This window comes from Artemia franciscana, unplaced genomic scaffold, assembly GCF_032884065.1.
Source record: "Artemia franciscana unplaced genomic scaffold, ASM3288406v1 PGA_scaffold_39, whole genome shotgun sequence".
Classification (NCBI taxonomy): domain Eukaryota; kingdom Metazoa; phylum Arthropoda; class Branchiopoda; order Anostraca; family Artemiidae; genus Artemia; species Artemia franciscana.
The window spans coordinates 444,666-463,104 of NW_027062677.1; the positions used below are offsets into that span (position 1 = coordinate 444,666).

Sequence of the window (18,439 nt, forward strand, 5' to 3'; positions counted from 1 at the left end):
TATTGGTATTATGTCAGAACTTAAAAGAAATCTGTACTATAAACTTTTGTTCATTCTTAGTACTATTTATTTTTCCCTTGTGCATCCTTATTTTTTCTAACTGAATATCAGTTTGATCAAATTTATTGTATTTCCATTTCCAGTCTCTTCGAGTTTTGCAAAATAATGCAACACAGATTTCTGCAAGGGAATGTGTTAGGTCAGGTGGTACAATTCATGAACGCCTTAAAAAAGTTTTCCTTAGTACTGCCAGGTTTATGCATCGAATTTTGAATAATGATATTGAAATGCGTTTTGCTAATGTTTATTTATGGAAATGTCAATCATTGTTTTAATAATAATGCATTTCTTAATAAAATATACTGATGTATCTAATGCATTCTATTACTTAAAAAGGTTAAAAAATTGGAGAAAAAAGGGAAAAGAAAAGAAACACAAAGAAGAGGAACAAAACACATATAAATAGAATAGAATATAATATATTTTATTCACTGCAATAGCTGGAGCTAACATGAGCATGTCATGACACAAAAAAACTAAAACAAATAAACAGCAAAAAAAGACAGCAAGTGCTGCTTCAAGGTCAGTAAATTAAAATGAGTCATAACAAAATTAATATATTTTGAAGAATCTATTTTCACGACTAAAACAGCAACCATTTATATAGAATAAATTTTTAGCATTTTTTTATCTTTTTTTTAGTTGTTTTAGTTTTTTTTCTTTTTAGTTTTTATTTTAGTTTTTTCTTTTTTAGCTTTCCTTTAGTTTTTAGGTTTCTTTTAGTTTTTTAATTTTTTTTAGTTTTTACTTAGTTTTTTTTGGTTTTGTCCTTTTTGTTAGTTTCTTTTATTTTTTTGTTTTTTTTTGTTTTTTCTTTTTAGTTTATTTCCTTTTTTTGTTTTCTTTTATTTTTTCAGTTTTTTCAGTTTTTTTCCTTTTTTTATAAAAGATAGTGTAACGGACATACATACAACTTATTTTTATATATATAGATAAATGGTTAGTTACTAAATTCTAGGGAGCCTCTGCAGCTAAAATACGTAACAAATTCTCCAATAAAGCATCAAAGACAAAAAAAAAGTTCTATGAACAAACATACACTCAGTTATTTGATTATTGTAATTCTACAAAGCTAAGCAAATACATAGACTGCATTAACAAGAGGATATAAAAAATAAAAACACGTAAATTTAAATTACCAATAAAAATTACCAAACATTTAAATTTAAATCACCAATAAAAGTTACCAAATATGTAAATTTAAATCACTAATAAAAATTACCAAACATGCAAATTTAAATTACCAATAAAAATTACCAAACATGTAAATTTAAATTACAATATACATTACCAAACATGTAAATTTAAATTACCAATAAAAATTACCAAACAAGCAAATTATTTACCAATAAGTATCAAAAAGAGGGGAAAAGATATGATCTGAAGAGCACCTAACGACCATAGATACCATAACACATTTTATTATTATTATTTTCAAAAATGTGACGGTCAAAAAGACTATGAATACCATTCAGAACTTTGAACCTATTTTTCGGACCCCGGACGAGAAAAGAGAATCAGGGGCGTCCTGTTGTCTTGTTTATTTACGGCGGCAGGCATTAGGTAAGCTGTACTCGATTGTCGATCATTCTGTGTTATTTTATACCTTACTGAGGTTTATATGCTTCTAAAAAGTGTCAGGTAAAGAGGGTTAAGATGGATTTCCATCTATTTTATAAATTCTTAATTTATTTACAGCAACCATTTCGAAGCCGGGGGTTAATTAATCAGTATCTAGCTACAGAATTTATTCTCTCTGAAGAAATTCTAAGTTCAAATTTAATTGAAAATCAGCGCCAATCCGCCTTTAACCTAATAACCGACTTATTCACCTCCTTTACAATTTTTTGAACCTTTCTTGTGTTTTTGTTAAATTATAGTTTTTTTATTTCCAATTTTTTTCTAATTTTTTCCCTTTTCTAGATCATAAAATATATTAGACACATCGGAATATATTATTGATATACATTATTATGACAATGATTGACATTGCCATAAATAAACACTGGCAAAACACATTCCAATATTCCAATATTAATATTAAAAATATGATGCAGTTCTTAGAAAAAAATAATTTTAAAGCATTTATGGATTGTCCCATCTGACTTAACACGTTCACTTGCTGAAATCCGTTATTTTCCAGAACTCGAAGAGACTGGAAATGGATATCAAACAAATTTGACCAAACTACTATTGTGATAGTAGTGAAAAATACATAGTACAAAGAATAAACACAAGAACCTTTTTTTAGTTTACGCATAATACCAATATTACATGAAAAGTTGGTTATTAAGATTGAGAAGTTGGATAAGCTTGTGGGTACAATTATTATACAAAGGGACCATTTTATGCAATTTATTTAAAATTTTATTTGGATTTAATGTCATGTATTTTTTATGATTTGTATACTGTTATATTTTTATATTACCAATATACTCCTTGTACTTGACATTGCACGTTCAACGCACAGCATTGACAGATTCACATTTGACAAAAAGCTCATGAAGGCGTCCAGAATTAATAAACATCATTTTACAGGCAATTCTTGCTGCTATTTCCCCTGCATGTTTTTAAAACCCCAAAACCTCATCTACATATAGCCCCAGACATTTAATAGCTGTAACTCTGACAGTTTTAAAATCTCCAGAATTTAAGCCTAAAATAAATAGAAAATAATTACCTTAAATTGCATTTACAGCGAGATAAGGTTGACTGCATCCTCCTGTAGAACATCTCACTATTGAATTAATGAGGTGACACAATTAGTGGGTGTGATGGGGTGTGGCGTCCCAATGGTACTTCCATTCCGCGTTGCTCCACTCGAAATCAACTGCATTTTTGAAAGAACTAATCGGTTCACCAGTGCCAGTCTCATTGGAAAGACTGTTCCAAGTTGAGACAGCACGTACTGAGAAAAAGTTGGTCCTCTCTCTGCGTCTGGAGTGCTCCTGTTGCAGCTTCATTGAGTGGCTTGGTTCATAGGCTAATGGTTCATAAGCTAGGGGATTTTAAATATTTAAAGCTAGCATTGTTTAATTTTTCTGATGTGGATTTTCTTAGATCAACAGGGAAAAATAGGGGAACACACTTCACTTTGATTCCATTGGCTTATCTTTCTGACATATATTCGTAAGTCAGCCAGATAAATGACCACCTCTTTAAAAGCAACCCTACATGCATCAAACAGCGAAACGGTAAAGCCTGGACCGTGGATTTGTTCTTTATGTGAAGGTTTAGGCCAATGAAGGATGATTTGTTTTGGCAGATGAAGGATATTCGATCACAAAGATCACTCTATTTTGGCTAACCATCAAAGGCAAAACGAAAAGCAGGACACAAAGTTCTTTTGTGTTTAAAAAAAAACATGTCAAAAAGACGCGTCCCCGAATAGGATGGGAAGATATGGTAAAAAGGATTTAAAGGAGACTGGAACTTCTTGGAAGGGTATAAAGAGTGAAGCTTTGAATGGATTGGGATGAAGGAGTAACGTGCACAGTTGCGTTGGCGTTAGGCAGCTTGATGCTCCAGTGAGTTAATAGTAGTAGTAGTTGTAGTTTAAACGAATATATGAATAAAAAGTGTTTGATTCCCAACAATTGTTTAAAATTCTTTCGCTGTGGTTCCAGTCTTCAAAATTTCTTCTACAAAGTTTCTTCTGCTAAACAGCTTCCCAAAAATTCATCAAGGGTCTTAAAGAAAAACGCAATCCACTGATTGATATCCAATCAGTAGATTTGTCATCTTACTGTGAGGTCCCCATTAAGGGCCAAAGAGGAGTCCGAAAGTCCATTTACTTCCTTTTTATGATTGCCCCTCTCCTTGGCATTTGTGTGAAGGGTCTCCATAAAAATTGGAATAAGAAGCGAAATAAAAACCAACTATTACTGTATTTCCGACCTAAGTCTTTAGACCCCCCCCCCATCCGGGAAAAAAACGAATCCATTTGAATTACACTGGACTTTATATCATTTGTATTAGTAAACAAAAATGCCTAGCTTTAACAACAGAAAATTTACTACCACTTGTTATTTGATGAAAATGCCTATGATCATAGTTGTAATTAATAACCCCGACAGAACCCAGACAGCTCCTTGCACATTTTACTCCATGCCATCAGCAACGGATCCAAAGATATTCCAATTTATTCGAAGCGGGCTTGAATTACCTGGCCGATGTTTTCTGCTGGGCGCTGTTCGGCATAGAGAGTGACGCCTTCCTCCTCCATCAACTTTAGTCCACGGCGAGTGTTTGTGTTTCGCTCTGCGTAATGTTTGCTATCGTCAGGATTTCGGACTGGCTGTCAAACCGGCACTTATTCGGTTGGCCATGTGATCATTTCCTGCCGGCTTTGGTAGGGTCAAAGCAATAGCTTGTCTTTGTGGGTAGATTTAGAGGTAGTTATAGAGGGGTCATTAGCTGCCTGAATTAGGCAACACCCAGTTGATTCCGTCTTCCAATATTTTCGTATCGATATCTTCTTATATCTTCCTATCATCATGTTTTTAGCTTCAAAGTAGCTGGACAATTTTATCACAGAATCAATTTGACAGCGAATCCGACTTCGCTGTCGGCTTCTCCGTGACTTCGAACCACACTCATATGACCAGCGATGTCGGCTTCTCCGTCGGCGCTGTCGGCTTCTCCGTGACTTCGAGCCACACTCATATGACCAGCGATCACCATACATAAATCACAAAGGCAAAAGTCTGTAACAGTGTTAGAGTATGAATAAAATGGTCGATAGATAATTAAACAAAATCAAGAAAGCCAAAACTTTCCAAATATAGAGCTTTTACACTTGAGATAGCAGCGGTGGCACATATAAGTGGCAATAGAAAGTCATAAAAGCCAATAAAAAATAGAGAGTTAATCAAACTGTTGCCAACATACCTCTAACTCTCTGTTTTCCCTCAGTATTTCTGCAAGAATTTTCTGATCTCTTTCTTCAAGTTCAATGTCTAGTTCATCCTCATCAACCGATACATCGCTATTGTCTGAAGAATGGCTAAAACAATATAAATACTATTTTATAAAACTTTATCAAATTGTGTAATGTTCATAAATGGTTTTATATAATTAATATGTATGGAATTATTTAATGATGGTATTATGCCATAAAAGACATGATGGTATTATGTATTTACGGCTATTGCCTGAACATCTTTCCTGTCAAGGTAGCTATTTAATTCTAAATAGCGCATCCTATACAAAATCTTACAATCTCAAAAATGAAATTCCAATTTGGTTTAAACCGTTTTTAGCCATCTTCCATGTTGGTTAGACCATATAATGATTTTCTTCCTAATTTTAAGAGTCACTTGATTTAAAAAGAAAAAATTATGAAACTTAAAAAGAACAAAAAGCGAGGTTTTTCGCAATTTTTCAATCTTTGATTTCGGCTATCATTTCCAACAAAGGTAAGACTGAATTTGGCTTTGAAAAGTCCAAGCGTAGGACTAGCTATTCCTTCACAATATGTCTGATTATGATGTTTTGGGGATATTTTGGGAGAAAAATGGACCGCAATTCTCTCACAGTTATGCCAATTTCCCTGAGTTATAAGGAGGATACCAACCTGACAACAAGGGGTGGGTTGAAAACAATTACAAGGATCATAGTCTTCTAATGCATTAAAACATTGGAAATGCGTGAACACTATTTCAATTTTCAGGAAATTTTTTTCTTGGTAATTGTAACTTTTTCTTCCTCTTAAGCAGCAAGCCTTTTGGAGCCAACTTCAGTCTCTTTTTGGCTTCGTGAGGACTTTCTATTTACAGGAGAAAAAGGGCTATCTAGTCTTCCTGTTCAAGGACAGCCCCTATTCTCCTATTCTCCTATTCTCCAAGTCTTCCTGTCCTGTCATGACTATCTGTCCAATCTTTTCACAAATGTTGTTAACCGTCAAAAGATTGAAGATACAGAGCCTTTTATAGTAAGGTGGGACTGAGTAAGCCGTGCCAGGCCACTTTCGAAGAGGTAGATAAATTTTCAGATTCTAGATTGAAATAAAACCCTTGTTGACCAAAACAACCAATTTTTATTGGTAAAGGCATCGAGAAAATGAGTTTTTTTTTCATGTACTTTGATGAAAAGGAAAATCTGTTCTGGTACCCTGATATTGATTAGCAAATTCTGTCGCTGTTACACCTAAAGGTCGTAACTGACATTTTCAACTTCTAAAATGATTGCCAAAAACTGTTTGAGTAATTTTTTTTAAAAACTAATGCGTAATCATATATGTTTGCGTAAACGGTAAAAAACCATTTGCCTAAAACCGATGAGATTAGATTTTGTCCTTGTTACGCCTAAAGGTCGTAAATGACATTTTCAACTTCTAAAATGATTGCGAAAAACCGTTTGCGTAAATTTTGTAAAAACTAATGCGAGATCAAATATGTTTGCGTAAACGGTCAAAAACCATTTTCCTAAAACCGATGAGAGTAGATTTTGTCGTTGTTACGCCTAAAGGTCGTAACTGACATTTTCAACTTCTGAAATGACTACCAAAACCGTTTGCGTAAATTTTGTAAAAACTAATGCGTAATCAAATATGTTTGCGTAAACGGTAAAAAACCATTTGCCTAAAACCGATGAGAGTAGATTTTGTCGTTGTTACGCCTAACGGTCGTAACTGACATTTTCAACTTCTGAAATGACTACCAAAACCGTTTGCGTAAATTTTGTAAAAACTAATGCGTAATTAAATATGTTTGCGTAAACGGTCAAAAACCATTTGCCTAAAACCGATGAGAGTAGATTTTGTCGTTGTTACGCCTAACGGTCGTAACTGACATTTTCAACTTCTGAAATGATTACCAAAACCGTTTGCGTAAATTTTGTAAAAACTAGTGCGTAATCAAATATGTTTGCGTAAACGGTAAAAAACCATTTGCCTAAAACCGATGAGATTAGATTTTGTCGTTGTTACACCTAAAGGTCGTAACTAACATTTTCAACTTCTGAAATGACTGCCAAAACCGTTTGCTAAGCCGTATTCACAAGAGAGAATATGCACGGCAGTATTTGTTCAATCCCACTTAGACCCGTTACCCTGCTGCTCCTCCTTTTGAGAACAGCTTAGTAGCCAGTTTTCGCAATTACACCAGACAAGTTAACATATCAGATAATATCTTTAGTCGTAACAGAAACGATTTCGCGTCGCTAAAATTAAATATAAATGGATAAGTGGAAGGTAGATAAATGGATAAATGGATAAGGAAGGTATAAATGGAAGGTAGATTCACCGACGAAAAGCTTTGAAGTTGTCCTTCATTACGAATCTTCTTCATATTATCTTTTAAGTTCTCACTTAAGACAACTTATTCTCAAGACACTACATAATAATTACGACATTACTATGTTGTATTATTATTAACTATTATTAATAATAATAACTATTATTATTGTATTATTATTATTATAAAAATTATTATATATTATTATTAACATTATAACATTATGTACTACAACAGGTCAGACCAGATAATAATCCTTTTTTTTCTAATCTTTATTTTTACTTTCACTTATGTTAAAAATAACACAACCAATTTTTCTAAATTTGAATAAAAGGTACAGACTATCATCAGTAGCAAAAGCAATATTACAGTGATTATTGTATAATAATTGTATACTAATTGTATTGTATAGTATGTTGCTATGGCCCCCAGGCTTTTTGTAATATATTTTATCTTATCTGTAGATAATTACTATAGATTATAATATCTATGTCTTCCAAGAACTTTATTTTTTTCTAAAAGAATATATTCTAATGTAAATAAGAAAAATCTTCTTCAGGATTCAGAAAAGGTTTAAAACACTTCGTAAGCTCCAATTTCGAGAAACAGTTTTAGAAGCGTTTCCCAAAATCTCAGTAAGATTTATTACTCTGGTTTACTTATTATTTTATTCTTTTTATTACTATTTTACTCTTGTTTTACTCTCATTTTATTCTTCTTATTTTTAATTACTCTTTTTATTTCTCTTTTATTACTCTTCGATTAATCTGTCTCTAATTTTTCTCTGAATATATATATATATATATATATATATATATATATATATATATATATATATATATATATATATATATATATATATATATATATATATATATATATATATATATATGTATATATATACTATATATACTAGCCAATTACATGTCAAGGTTTAAAAAGGGCTTACAAAAGCGTTTTAAAATTCTTAAAGGCGTTTAAAAAGGTTGTTATAGGCGCTAAAAAGGCTTAAAAAGGCACAAAACCTCGGCAGAGGTCCGACTTCAGCAACAAGTTTTTAAAATTCACCGTATAAAGATAAAAGACAAACATACAATAAAAGAATAGATATAAGTGCAATTAAAACAAATGTCAAACCCAATAGGATAAGTTCGTTTTAAACAGTAGATTTGAAGAATATATACTAAACCATATAATTTTTTTATTTTTGCATTTTTGCAAACTCAGATGTTCGAAAATATCTTTTATACTGATGGCTCTAAAAGTAGTAAAGTAAAGAATAGTAAACCTTAAGACGGTTTAAACCTTAAACGGTTTAAAAAAGCGTAAAATGCGTAAATTGGGTCTAGTTTTAACTTCACATAGTATTTCTTACAATCGCTGCAATCATTTTCTCCATCGTTTCTGTATGATTAAGTATCATTCGCCTCTTCTAATTTCACCTCTCCTTTGTTTTAAAAGGGGTGAAAAGAGAAATTTAAAAGAGTTAAAAGGTGGTTAAAGAGTTTAAAGAGGCGTATAATGCGTAGATTGGATCGAGCTTTAACTTTAAAAAGTAGTTCTTACAATAGCTCTATCGCTTTAGTATGACTAGATATCAGTCAACTCCTCTAATACCTCCCCTCCTTCGTTTGAAAAGGGGTGACAAGGGTGTTATAAGGAATTAAAAGTCCGTTAAATGGTTTAAAAAAGCGTAAAATGCGTAAATTGGGTTTATCTTTATCTTTGAATAGAAGTTCTTGCAATCGCTTCAATCTTTTTCTTCATTGCTTCACTATGATTGAATATCATTAGCCACCTCTAATCCCAACCCTCCCTCGTTTTAAAAAGGATGACAAGAGAGTTTTAGAAGGGTTAAAAGTTCGGATGAAGGGTTTAAGAGGCGTAAGAAGGGTAAATTGACTCGAGCTCTAATTTCAGTAGTATTTTTACAATAGGTTCATCGTTTCAGTATGATTAGATGTCATTCGACTCCTCTAATCCCACCCCTCTATCGTTTTAAAAGGGGTGACAAGAGTGTTTTAGAAGAGTTTAAAGGTGGTTAACGGGTTTTAAAAGGCTTAAAAAGGGTAAATTGACTCAAGCTCTAACTTCAGTAGTGTTTTTACAGCAGTTCCATCGTTTCAGTATGATTAAATATCATTCGACTCCTCTGATCCCACCCCTCCTTCGTTTTAAAAGGGGTATCAAGAGTGTTTAAAAAGGGTTAAAAGGTGGTTAAAGGGTTTAAGAGGCGTAAAATGGGAAAAATCGGTTCGAACTCTAACTTCACATAGTAGTTTTTACAATAGTTCCATCGCTTTAGTATGATCAGATGTAATTCGCCTCTTCTATTCCCATCCCTCCTTCGTTTTAAAAGGGCTGACAAAAGTGTTTTAAAAGGGTTACAAGGTGGTCAAAGGGTTTTAAGAGGCGTAAATTGGCTAAATTGGTTCGAGCTCTAACTTCAATAGTAGTTTTTACAATAGCTTCATCGTTACAGTATGATCAGATGTAATTCTTCTTTTCTAATCCCACCCCTCCTTCGTTTTAAAAGGGGTGAAAAAAGTGTTTAAAAAGTTAAAAGGTTATTTAAAGGGTTTAAGAGGCGTCAAATGGGCAAAATTGGTTCGAGCTCTAACTTCAGTAGTAGCTTTTACAATAGCTCCGTTGTTTCAGTATGATCAGATGTAATTCGCCTCTTCTAATCCCACCCCTCCTTTGTTTTCAAAGGGGTGAAAAGAGTGTTTAAAAAAGTTAAAAGATGGTCAAAGAGTTTAAGAGGCGTAAATTGGGTAAAATTGGTTCGAGCTCTAACTTCACATAGTAGTTTTTACAATAGCTTCATCGTTACAATATGATCAAATCAACTCTCCTCTTCTAATCCCACCCCTCCTTCATTTAAGGCTTTAGATTTGTATGATTTTCATTTTTTAATTTTGTGGTAAGGATTTAGGTAGAAGATTAGAAAAGGGAGTTTTTAATTTTGGTTTAAAAAAAAGAAGAGTTTTAAGAGAGTTAAAAGGTGGTTGAACAGTTTTAAGTGGTATAAAATGGGTAAAATTGGTTCGAGCTCTAACTTCACATAGTAATTCTTACAATAGTCCCATGGTTTCAGTATGATTAGATATCAGTCAACCCTCCTAACACCTCCCCTCCTTCGTTTAAAAAGGGGTTAAAAGAACGTTTTAAAAGGGTTAAAAGGCGGTTAAAGGGTTTAAAAAGCTGTCAAATGGTTCGAGCTCTAACTTCACATAGTAGTTCTTGCCGCAGTTCCATCGTCTCAGCATAATTAGATGCCATTCAACTCCACCAATCCCACCCTTCCTCCGATTAAAAAGGGTGACAAGAGCATTTTAAAAGAATTGAAAGACGTTTAAAAGGCGGTTAAGGGTTTTAAAAAGACGTTAAAATACTCCTCTAATCCCACCAGACCTTCGTTTTGAAAGGGCTTAAAAGGACGGTTTAAAATAGTTAAAAGGCGGTTAAAGGGTTTAAAAAGCTGTAAAATAGTTCGAGCCCTAACTTCACATAGTAGTTCTTGCAGCAGTTCCATCGTCTCAGTATAATTAGATGTCACTCGACTCCTCCAATCACACCCCTCCTCCGTATTATGAGTTCTTTTTCAATATTTAAAATACTTACAGAGCTCTTATATCTGATAGCTGCTCCTGTAGATGTCCAATGGTTTCATTTAGGTCAAGCATTCTCCTTCTTAAATCAACAACAGCTTCTTCCCTTACTTCTACTTCAATTCTGCCCATCAGCTCTTTGAGTATCATTTTTTGATATTCTTCCTCGCTTAGTTCGTCTTCTTCATCTTCCGAAGGAAGATCACCAGAAATTTCTTCGTCGGTCTTTTCTTCAGTAAATACGGTATCTGAATAAATAATATTATAATTCCTTCTTTTTTTCAGGAAACAAGACTAAAATTACCTTAAAAATTTCTTCAATTTTACCTAAAAACTACCTAAAATAAAACGCTACCTAACGCCACCTCGTACCAAGACTAAAATTAGCAAGACTTTGACACTTCGGTTTTTCCTACAATCTAATACGGTTTTTCCTACAAATCTAGCGCAAAAGCTCACAGAATATGATAAAGTATATACGTGTATACGTTACCGTAATTGTTCGAAATCTGGTTTATGTCGACATTCACCGGTGACTGTTTGAAATTCCCTTTTCTCTGATTGGATTCCTAGCTTTTTGGACTAGCTTTGCGAATCACCTTATTCAGTCTTATGCAAGCTATGATGGTAAAAGTTAAAGGTAGGTTAGATTCTGTTAGTTAGGGTTAAGTTCGGTTAAATTTAGTTATAAGTATCAGAAGCGGGTCAAAAACCAAAGCTAACCTAATTAAACCTAAGATAACCTGAAATGTCATCATCAAACCTTGCATTAAAGTGAAAAAGTTGGCTGGCAACGCTGACTAAATCAAAGGAGGAAAAAAGTATTTCGGATATTCACCGGTGAATGTCGACATTCACGAATGTCGAACATTCACGGTAACATATACATGACAAAAATAATAAATTCATTTGTTAAGCATAAAAAATATTTTGTCAATACTTTTTAGCTTACTTTAATTTACACTCAAAAATATTTTCCGTAATATTTTCAAAAAAAGCTTTTGGGAAAAATAGAAATTCCTTGTATGGTTAAATTTGAGTGTTCGTGAGAATTTCTCTTGGGTAGACCACTTTCACAACCTTTTTTTTTCTTGCACTACTATTAAACAATATCGACACAGACTAATTGACTCGGAATCACACATAATTGCATCGAGACGCAACCGATTGGATAAAATAGATTCAGAAACGGCTTTGTTTTGGATCCATTGACAGGTAAATCTAGCTTCGATGCGAAGGAGTGGATTCAAAGCAAAGCCGTTTCTGAATCTATTTTATCCAACTGGTATGCTCTTTCAAAATATAACCGTCATTTGTGTCAGAAATTCAATTAAGATGAGAAATTCATCTTAGCTGAATTGAATTAATTAATTTTGTCAGAAATTCTTTAAGATGATTAAATAAATAGAAAAACTATTTTTTTCTACTCAAAGTAAGGAGCAACGCTAAAACTTAAAACGAACAGAAATTATTCTGTATATGAAAGGGGTTGTCCCCTCCTTAACGCCTCGCTCTTTACGATAAAGTTTGACTCTTTCTCGCAGCTCTATTTTTTAAAACAATAAAGAAAAAATTAGTGTAAAGAGCGAGGCATTGAGGAAGAGACAGCCCCTTTCATATACGGAATAATTTCTGTTCGTTTTAAGTTTTAATGTCGCTCCTTACTTTCAGTAGAAAAAACTTATTTTTTTATTTAATCTCTTATCGTTTTTCAAATAATGCCAGGAAATGTGACCCCATCTCCACGGAGAAACCCCCTCACCATGGAAATATCCTCTAGACAATTCAGTCCCGGTGAAAATTTACCCCAAACAATTATTCTTAACCACTCCGAACGTAGAATTGAGACGGAAAAGAGAAAGCAAGACATAAAAAGAATTTTGCATGAGAATTCTGGCAAATTCCTGCACTGCAGAATTTCCCCGATAAGTCCACTTCCTCGAAACTTCCCTCTCAATGGAAATTCCCCGTTGAAAACCCCCTTCAAAAATTTGTTTTCTCTTCTGGCAAAAAATACAAAATTCCATATGTTTGCAGGTAGGAGCTTGAAACCCATACAGTACGGTTCTCTGATATGCTGAATCTGATGGTTTGGTTTTCATTAAGGTCACTTGACCTTTAGGGTGTGTTTCCTCCTTTTTTTCAAAAACCAGGAAAATTTTCACAGGCTCGTAACCTTTGATGGGTAAGACTAAACTTAATGAAATGTGTATAGTTGAAATCAGCATAAAAAGCCGATTCTTTTAATAAATCTATTGGTATTAAAATCCTTTTTTTAAACCGTTTTTTAGAGTTTCGATTACTATTGAGCCGAATCGCTCCCTATTTACAGTTCATTACCACGAATTGTTTGAACCACAATTTTCTCAGATTTTTCTTTTGGTTGTTATTACGTATATGAGGGAGTTGCCCCCTCCTCAGTACCTCGCTCTTTACGCTAAAAAGTTTGTGAATTTGTAAATAGCTTATTATTCTAATAAAACGGTCCTTGTGTGTCAGGAGTAATTCTTAAATAATTGGAACAAAATCAAACACTTGCGTAAAGAGTGAGGTACTGAGAAGGGGGCAACCCCTTCATATACGTAATAATTTCTGTTCGTTTTAAGTTTTAATGTTGCTCCTTTCTTTCAGTTGAAAAAACTTCGTTTATTTTATCTAATAACAATCACAAGCCAAAAAAAATTACAATATCTTTGGTTTAATACCGCATAAAAATACAAAGTTAAGAAGCTGCTTAATATAACATTAAATGCTAAGATTGGTCGAAAAAATACCAAAAAAAAAATATTGTTTATATCGACCATTATTTAACGAAATTCTAGCTGTAGTGTAAAGAGCGAGGTACTGACGACGGGAAGAAACTTCCTCATATACGTAATATGAGGGGGTTCGTCCCCTCGTCAATACCTCGCTCTCTACGCTAAAGTTCTAATTTTGTTCCAATTCTTCAAGAATGCTCCCTGAATCCAAAAAGCCGTTTAATTAGAATCAATAGCTCTTTTGAAATTGCTAAAAATACTTCGGCGTAAAGAGCAAGATATTGACGAGGGGGCGAACCCCCTCATATACGTAATAATATTTGTTCATTTTAAGTTTTAAGGTTGCTCCTAACTTTCAGTTGAAAAAAACTTGTTTTTTTTAATTTAATTTCTGATTGTTTTTTAAATAATGCTGGGAAATCCAGTGCCCCTTTCATGGAAATTCTTTTCCCCATGAAAAATTCCTCCATGGAAAGATCCTCCCACGCAGCCCTCTCTCATCGACCCCCCTCCCACCAGAAATCCCCTGAAAATGTCTGTATACTTCCCAATAACCAATACTATATATGTGAACAATGGGCAAAGTTCATAACTTGCAACTCTTCCCCCGGGGACTCGGTAATTACTATTGAGCCGGGTCGCTCCTTACTTACAGTTCGTTACTACGAACTGTTCGATACTTTTTTCTCTTATTTTCTGCAATTTAGTTTGAGTATTTATTTTCTTTTATTCTAGATTTTGGGCATAATATATTAACCTTAAATACAATATAATTGAATGAGTGATAGATTAAAGGGTATGTATGTATTATACCGCCAACACTCAAGTTTACGTTGTGGAAAGCTCGAGAAAAAACTGGTTTTATCTGTCTGTATTAACATACAAATAGCTTACACTCAGTGGAAAACAAGTGGCGGGTGACAAAATCCATTGGAATTATATAATTTGGGCTATATGTTCGCAAATTAATTAGGGAGGTGGGTGAGGGTTAGGTTGGTTTAGCTCAGTTTACCCCCGCGCTAATGTGCAAATATAAAGCTCAAGTTCGTTTCTAAAGTGTTATGTTTTCACCATGTTTTGGTATTTTTTTATTAAAATTAACCTAACTTAACTTCTTGAGTATTGGCGGTATAATACATAAGCACCGATTAAAGAAATTGATCTTTTTGTCAGGGATTTTCACCATTTAAAAATTTGTTGAAAGTTCACTTCATTTGGTATGTAAAAATTAAGTGTTTTTTTTCATTGAGAGTTTTATTTTGCATATAACCTTTTATCTTCAAACGTACTCCCCTCCTCCTCCTCCCATCACCATTGCTACTATAGTGCCTCCCCCCTGCCTTATTTTTGGTGGGTGTCCATGCTTGATTGAGTGGTTCAACTGAAATTTAGGATCTTTCTGTGGTCTAGGAAAGTTGTTAAGTGAATAAAATTTTACAGAATAGATATTCTGCTTAAATTAGGGGATTCAATTTTTTTTAAATACCTGGGCCTACCTCCATACCTTCTAATATTTGAGCAATTATTAACCCTGTACGAAGGCTAATTCTGAGATAAAACAACAGAATAAAAAAAATATTGCGCAAGAATTGGATTGCGTTTAAAACTTTTTCTAAATATAATCTTCTTACCGTAAAAATTGCAGCCTCTCCCCTCTGTCCCTCTTAATGAGACAAAATTAAGCTATATATTATATTCAAATTTGAAGATAATCTGATTAAAACGAGAGCAACCCCAATAAATGATTCATAAAAAATTATATATTATAGCCAAAAGTAAAAATTCGGTTATTATTTCGAGATCGTTTTCTTGTAAAGTTTTATATTAGTTTCAGACTTTTTTTTTTAACAACAAATTGGCTTTTATTTCTTACTCTGCTACCTGAGACCAGTGTTTGAAGATTGATCAAACAGTTCGTGGTAATGAACTGTAAGTAACTCGGCCCAATAGGAACCAAAACTCAAAAAACGAGCAACTACAAAACAAAAAAGAGCTGTTCTCGTTTTTTAAATTCTTTCCTTTTTTACCAGGTGATGTATCCCTCCTGAAATATCTCTTCTCACGAGATGTATTCTTCTACAAGAAGAGATGTATCTCTTCTCACGCTGTTGCTTTTTAAAACTTGTTCAAACTAAAAGCTTATTGATATTCAATGTCGCTATGCGAAAATTTACTTTTAAGTCGTTGTTATCCTTCGTCCTTGTAGACAAGTTTTTACTTACTCAACTTCTCTTGAACTGAAAGTGAATATTTGTCCGAATCTCACACAAATAGCCAAGTTCTCTCACAACTGTTTATTCGTCAGTTGAAAGACGAATAGTCTTTCAACTGACGATTAAAAGAAGCCAATTCTTCAATTCGATTGACTGAAGCCAATAACATTATTGGCTTCAGTCCAACCGATCTCGACACTGAATTCCCCACAATGCCCTACCTCGTGATCATATACTAGGCAGAACAGTGACTTAAAATAGAAGAATTTGGGGTCCCATTTTTGTTTTCTGCTCTCAGAGGTACCACAGAAGGTTGACACCAATACCCCCAAGCAGGAACTCAACAAATCATCCAGAAAGTCAACAATTATAGGTAGCTACCAAGGTGTACATACAGTTAAAGCAGGCAATGGGAAAGCAGTAACACGGAAGTTTAGTAGCCTTGAACAGCCACATTACAATGTAGCAGCAATTTTCTGTTTAGTTTGGGGATTAAATTTGGGCAAAACTAATATCACAGCTTCATAATGTACGTTACTGCCAGGCTACCAATCAATATTCTTCTCCCGAAAATCAAATGATGCTTTTTGTAGTTGTAGTATATATATATATATATATATATATATATATATATATATATATATATATATATATATATATATATATATATATATATATATATATATATATATATATATATATATATATATATATTATATGTATATATAATATATATGTATAATATATATGTATATATATTAATATATTATTAATATATATCCCCGAAAATCAATATATATCCCTTCTCCCGAAAATCAAATGATGCTTTTTATAGTTGTAGTATAGTGATCAATGAGTATCAAGCATGCAGTTGGGTATGCAATTTTTATAACACCAATAGCACTATAGTCTACAACTCCATCCATAAAGTAACAGCAGTAAGCTATATACAGTATGCTTCAGATTTTGAATACTATACTACACTAACAGTATTAGAGTAAATATTATACAGCACTTTTGATGAAATTGTACATATAAAATTATGGAGTATGATTTTTATGGCTAGTATATGGCTTGCCACTGAATTAGATTACATTGTTAATTGTGATTCAGAAAACTGTTGACATTTCTAACTGCAAGCTATACTAGGTTACATTTGCTACTTTTCTGCAAATCTAACGTATAAAAATACTTTTTGCTAAAAAAAAGCTGTCAAAACGCAAGCTGTGCTCCTAAAGTGTCGGCAGCTTTTGGAATTCTGCTACTGGCAGCTCTGGAGCTTTTTGCAAACCTGATGATGGATTTTTAATACTGCTGAGAGATGTTGCACATAAGAGTAAGTATTCATGATATATTTAATAATTTTTTTAATACACTGAGATACTACTATTATTACTACTAACAACTCACCACAGTACCAAGCCGCCTGGTACTCCTCCTCCTCCATCCCAATTTATTCAAAGCCTCTCTTTTTACACCCTCCCAAGAAGTTCTCATTTATTTTAAATCTTTTTATGAGGTCCTCCCACCCAAGACGAGGACGACCTGCTTTCCGCTTAGTCCAAGACGGTTGGCCGAAGAGGGCAATCTTCTGCAATCTGCCATCCTTCATCCACAGAACGTGACCTAGCCATCTCAACCTTTCTTTCATTATGGCATTAGAAAGCGGAATTGAGCCACATTTTTCACACAGATTACTGTTTGAAATACAGTCAGTCAGCCGGGTATCCAGAACAATTCGAAGGCAATTTCTCTGGACAGCATCCAGCAAATCTTCAGCCACTTTTCGGAGCACCCATGCTTCAGAACCATATTTGACCACTGTCATCACTGTGGCTTCCAATATTCTAATCTTGGTTTGCGGACTTATCTTCCTGTTTTTCCAAACTTTTTTAACTATATAAAAAACACCATGAGCCTTGGCTATTCTACTTTTAACATCTTCACTGCTCCCACCGTCTTTACTAATAATACTACCAAGGTAAATGAAGCTGCTCACCTTATCAATCTTTTCGTTACGCAACGTCACCTTTTCATCTTCACTTATTCCTAGCCTTAGTAACTTAGTCTTCTTAACATTAATTTTCAAACCTATTCTAGCACCCTAAACTCGCAAAACCTCTAAAAGTTCATTCATTTTGCTCACACTTTCATCAAGGATACTTAAATTACCAGCATGATCTAAGTCCCATTGCCTTTCTTTCCTCCTTAAGACAAACCCCATCAAAAGGATTAATATAAAGGGGGATAAAACACAACCCTGCTTAACTCCTGATTTAATGTAAAACCAGCTGCTAACCTAATTTCCTACCTTAACCGCAGCAGTGTTATTCTTGTACATAGCACTAACTCTTCAATGTGCTTGTCTGGTATACCATAGAAGGATAAGACCTTTGCTACAGCTCTTCTATCTACGGAATCGAATGCTTGCTCATAATCTATAAAACTGAGGACCAAAGGTGTTTGACAACTCAGACATTTCTCAATTATTAACCTGAGAGTGAAAATTTGGTCGACACATCCTCTACATTTTCTAAAACCGCACTGTTCTACTCTTGAAA

General features: G+C 33.6%; 1 protein-coding gene across 1 annotated transcript in view; it reads right to left on the reverse strand.

The window, feature by feature from the left end:
• LOC136041827 (ralA-binding protein 1-like) overlaps nt 1-18,439 on the reverse strand; it is a 65,417-nt gene that overhangs the window by 12,491 nt on the left and 34,487 nt on the right. Inside the window, exons 7-8 of the mRNA XM_065726604.1 lie at nt 10,920-11,154; nt 4,951-5,065 (exon numbers count right to left, since the gene is read on the reverse strand). Coding sequence (XP_065582676.1) covers nt 4,951-5,065; nt 10,920-11,154 — 350 coding nt within the window. The remainder of the gene's footprint in view (nt 1-4,950; nt 5,066-10,919; nt 11,155-18,439) is intronic.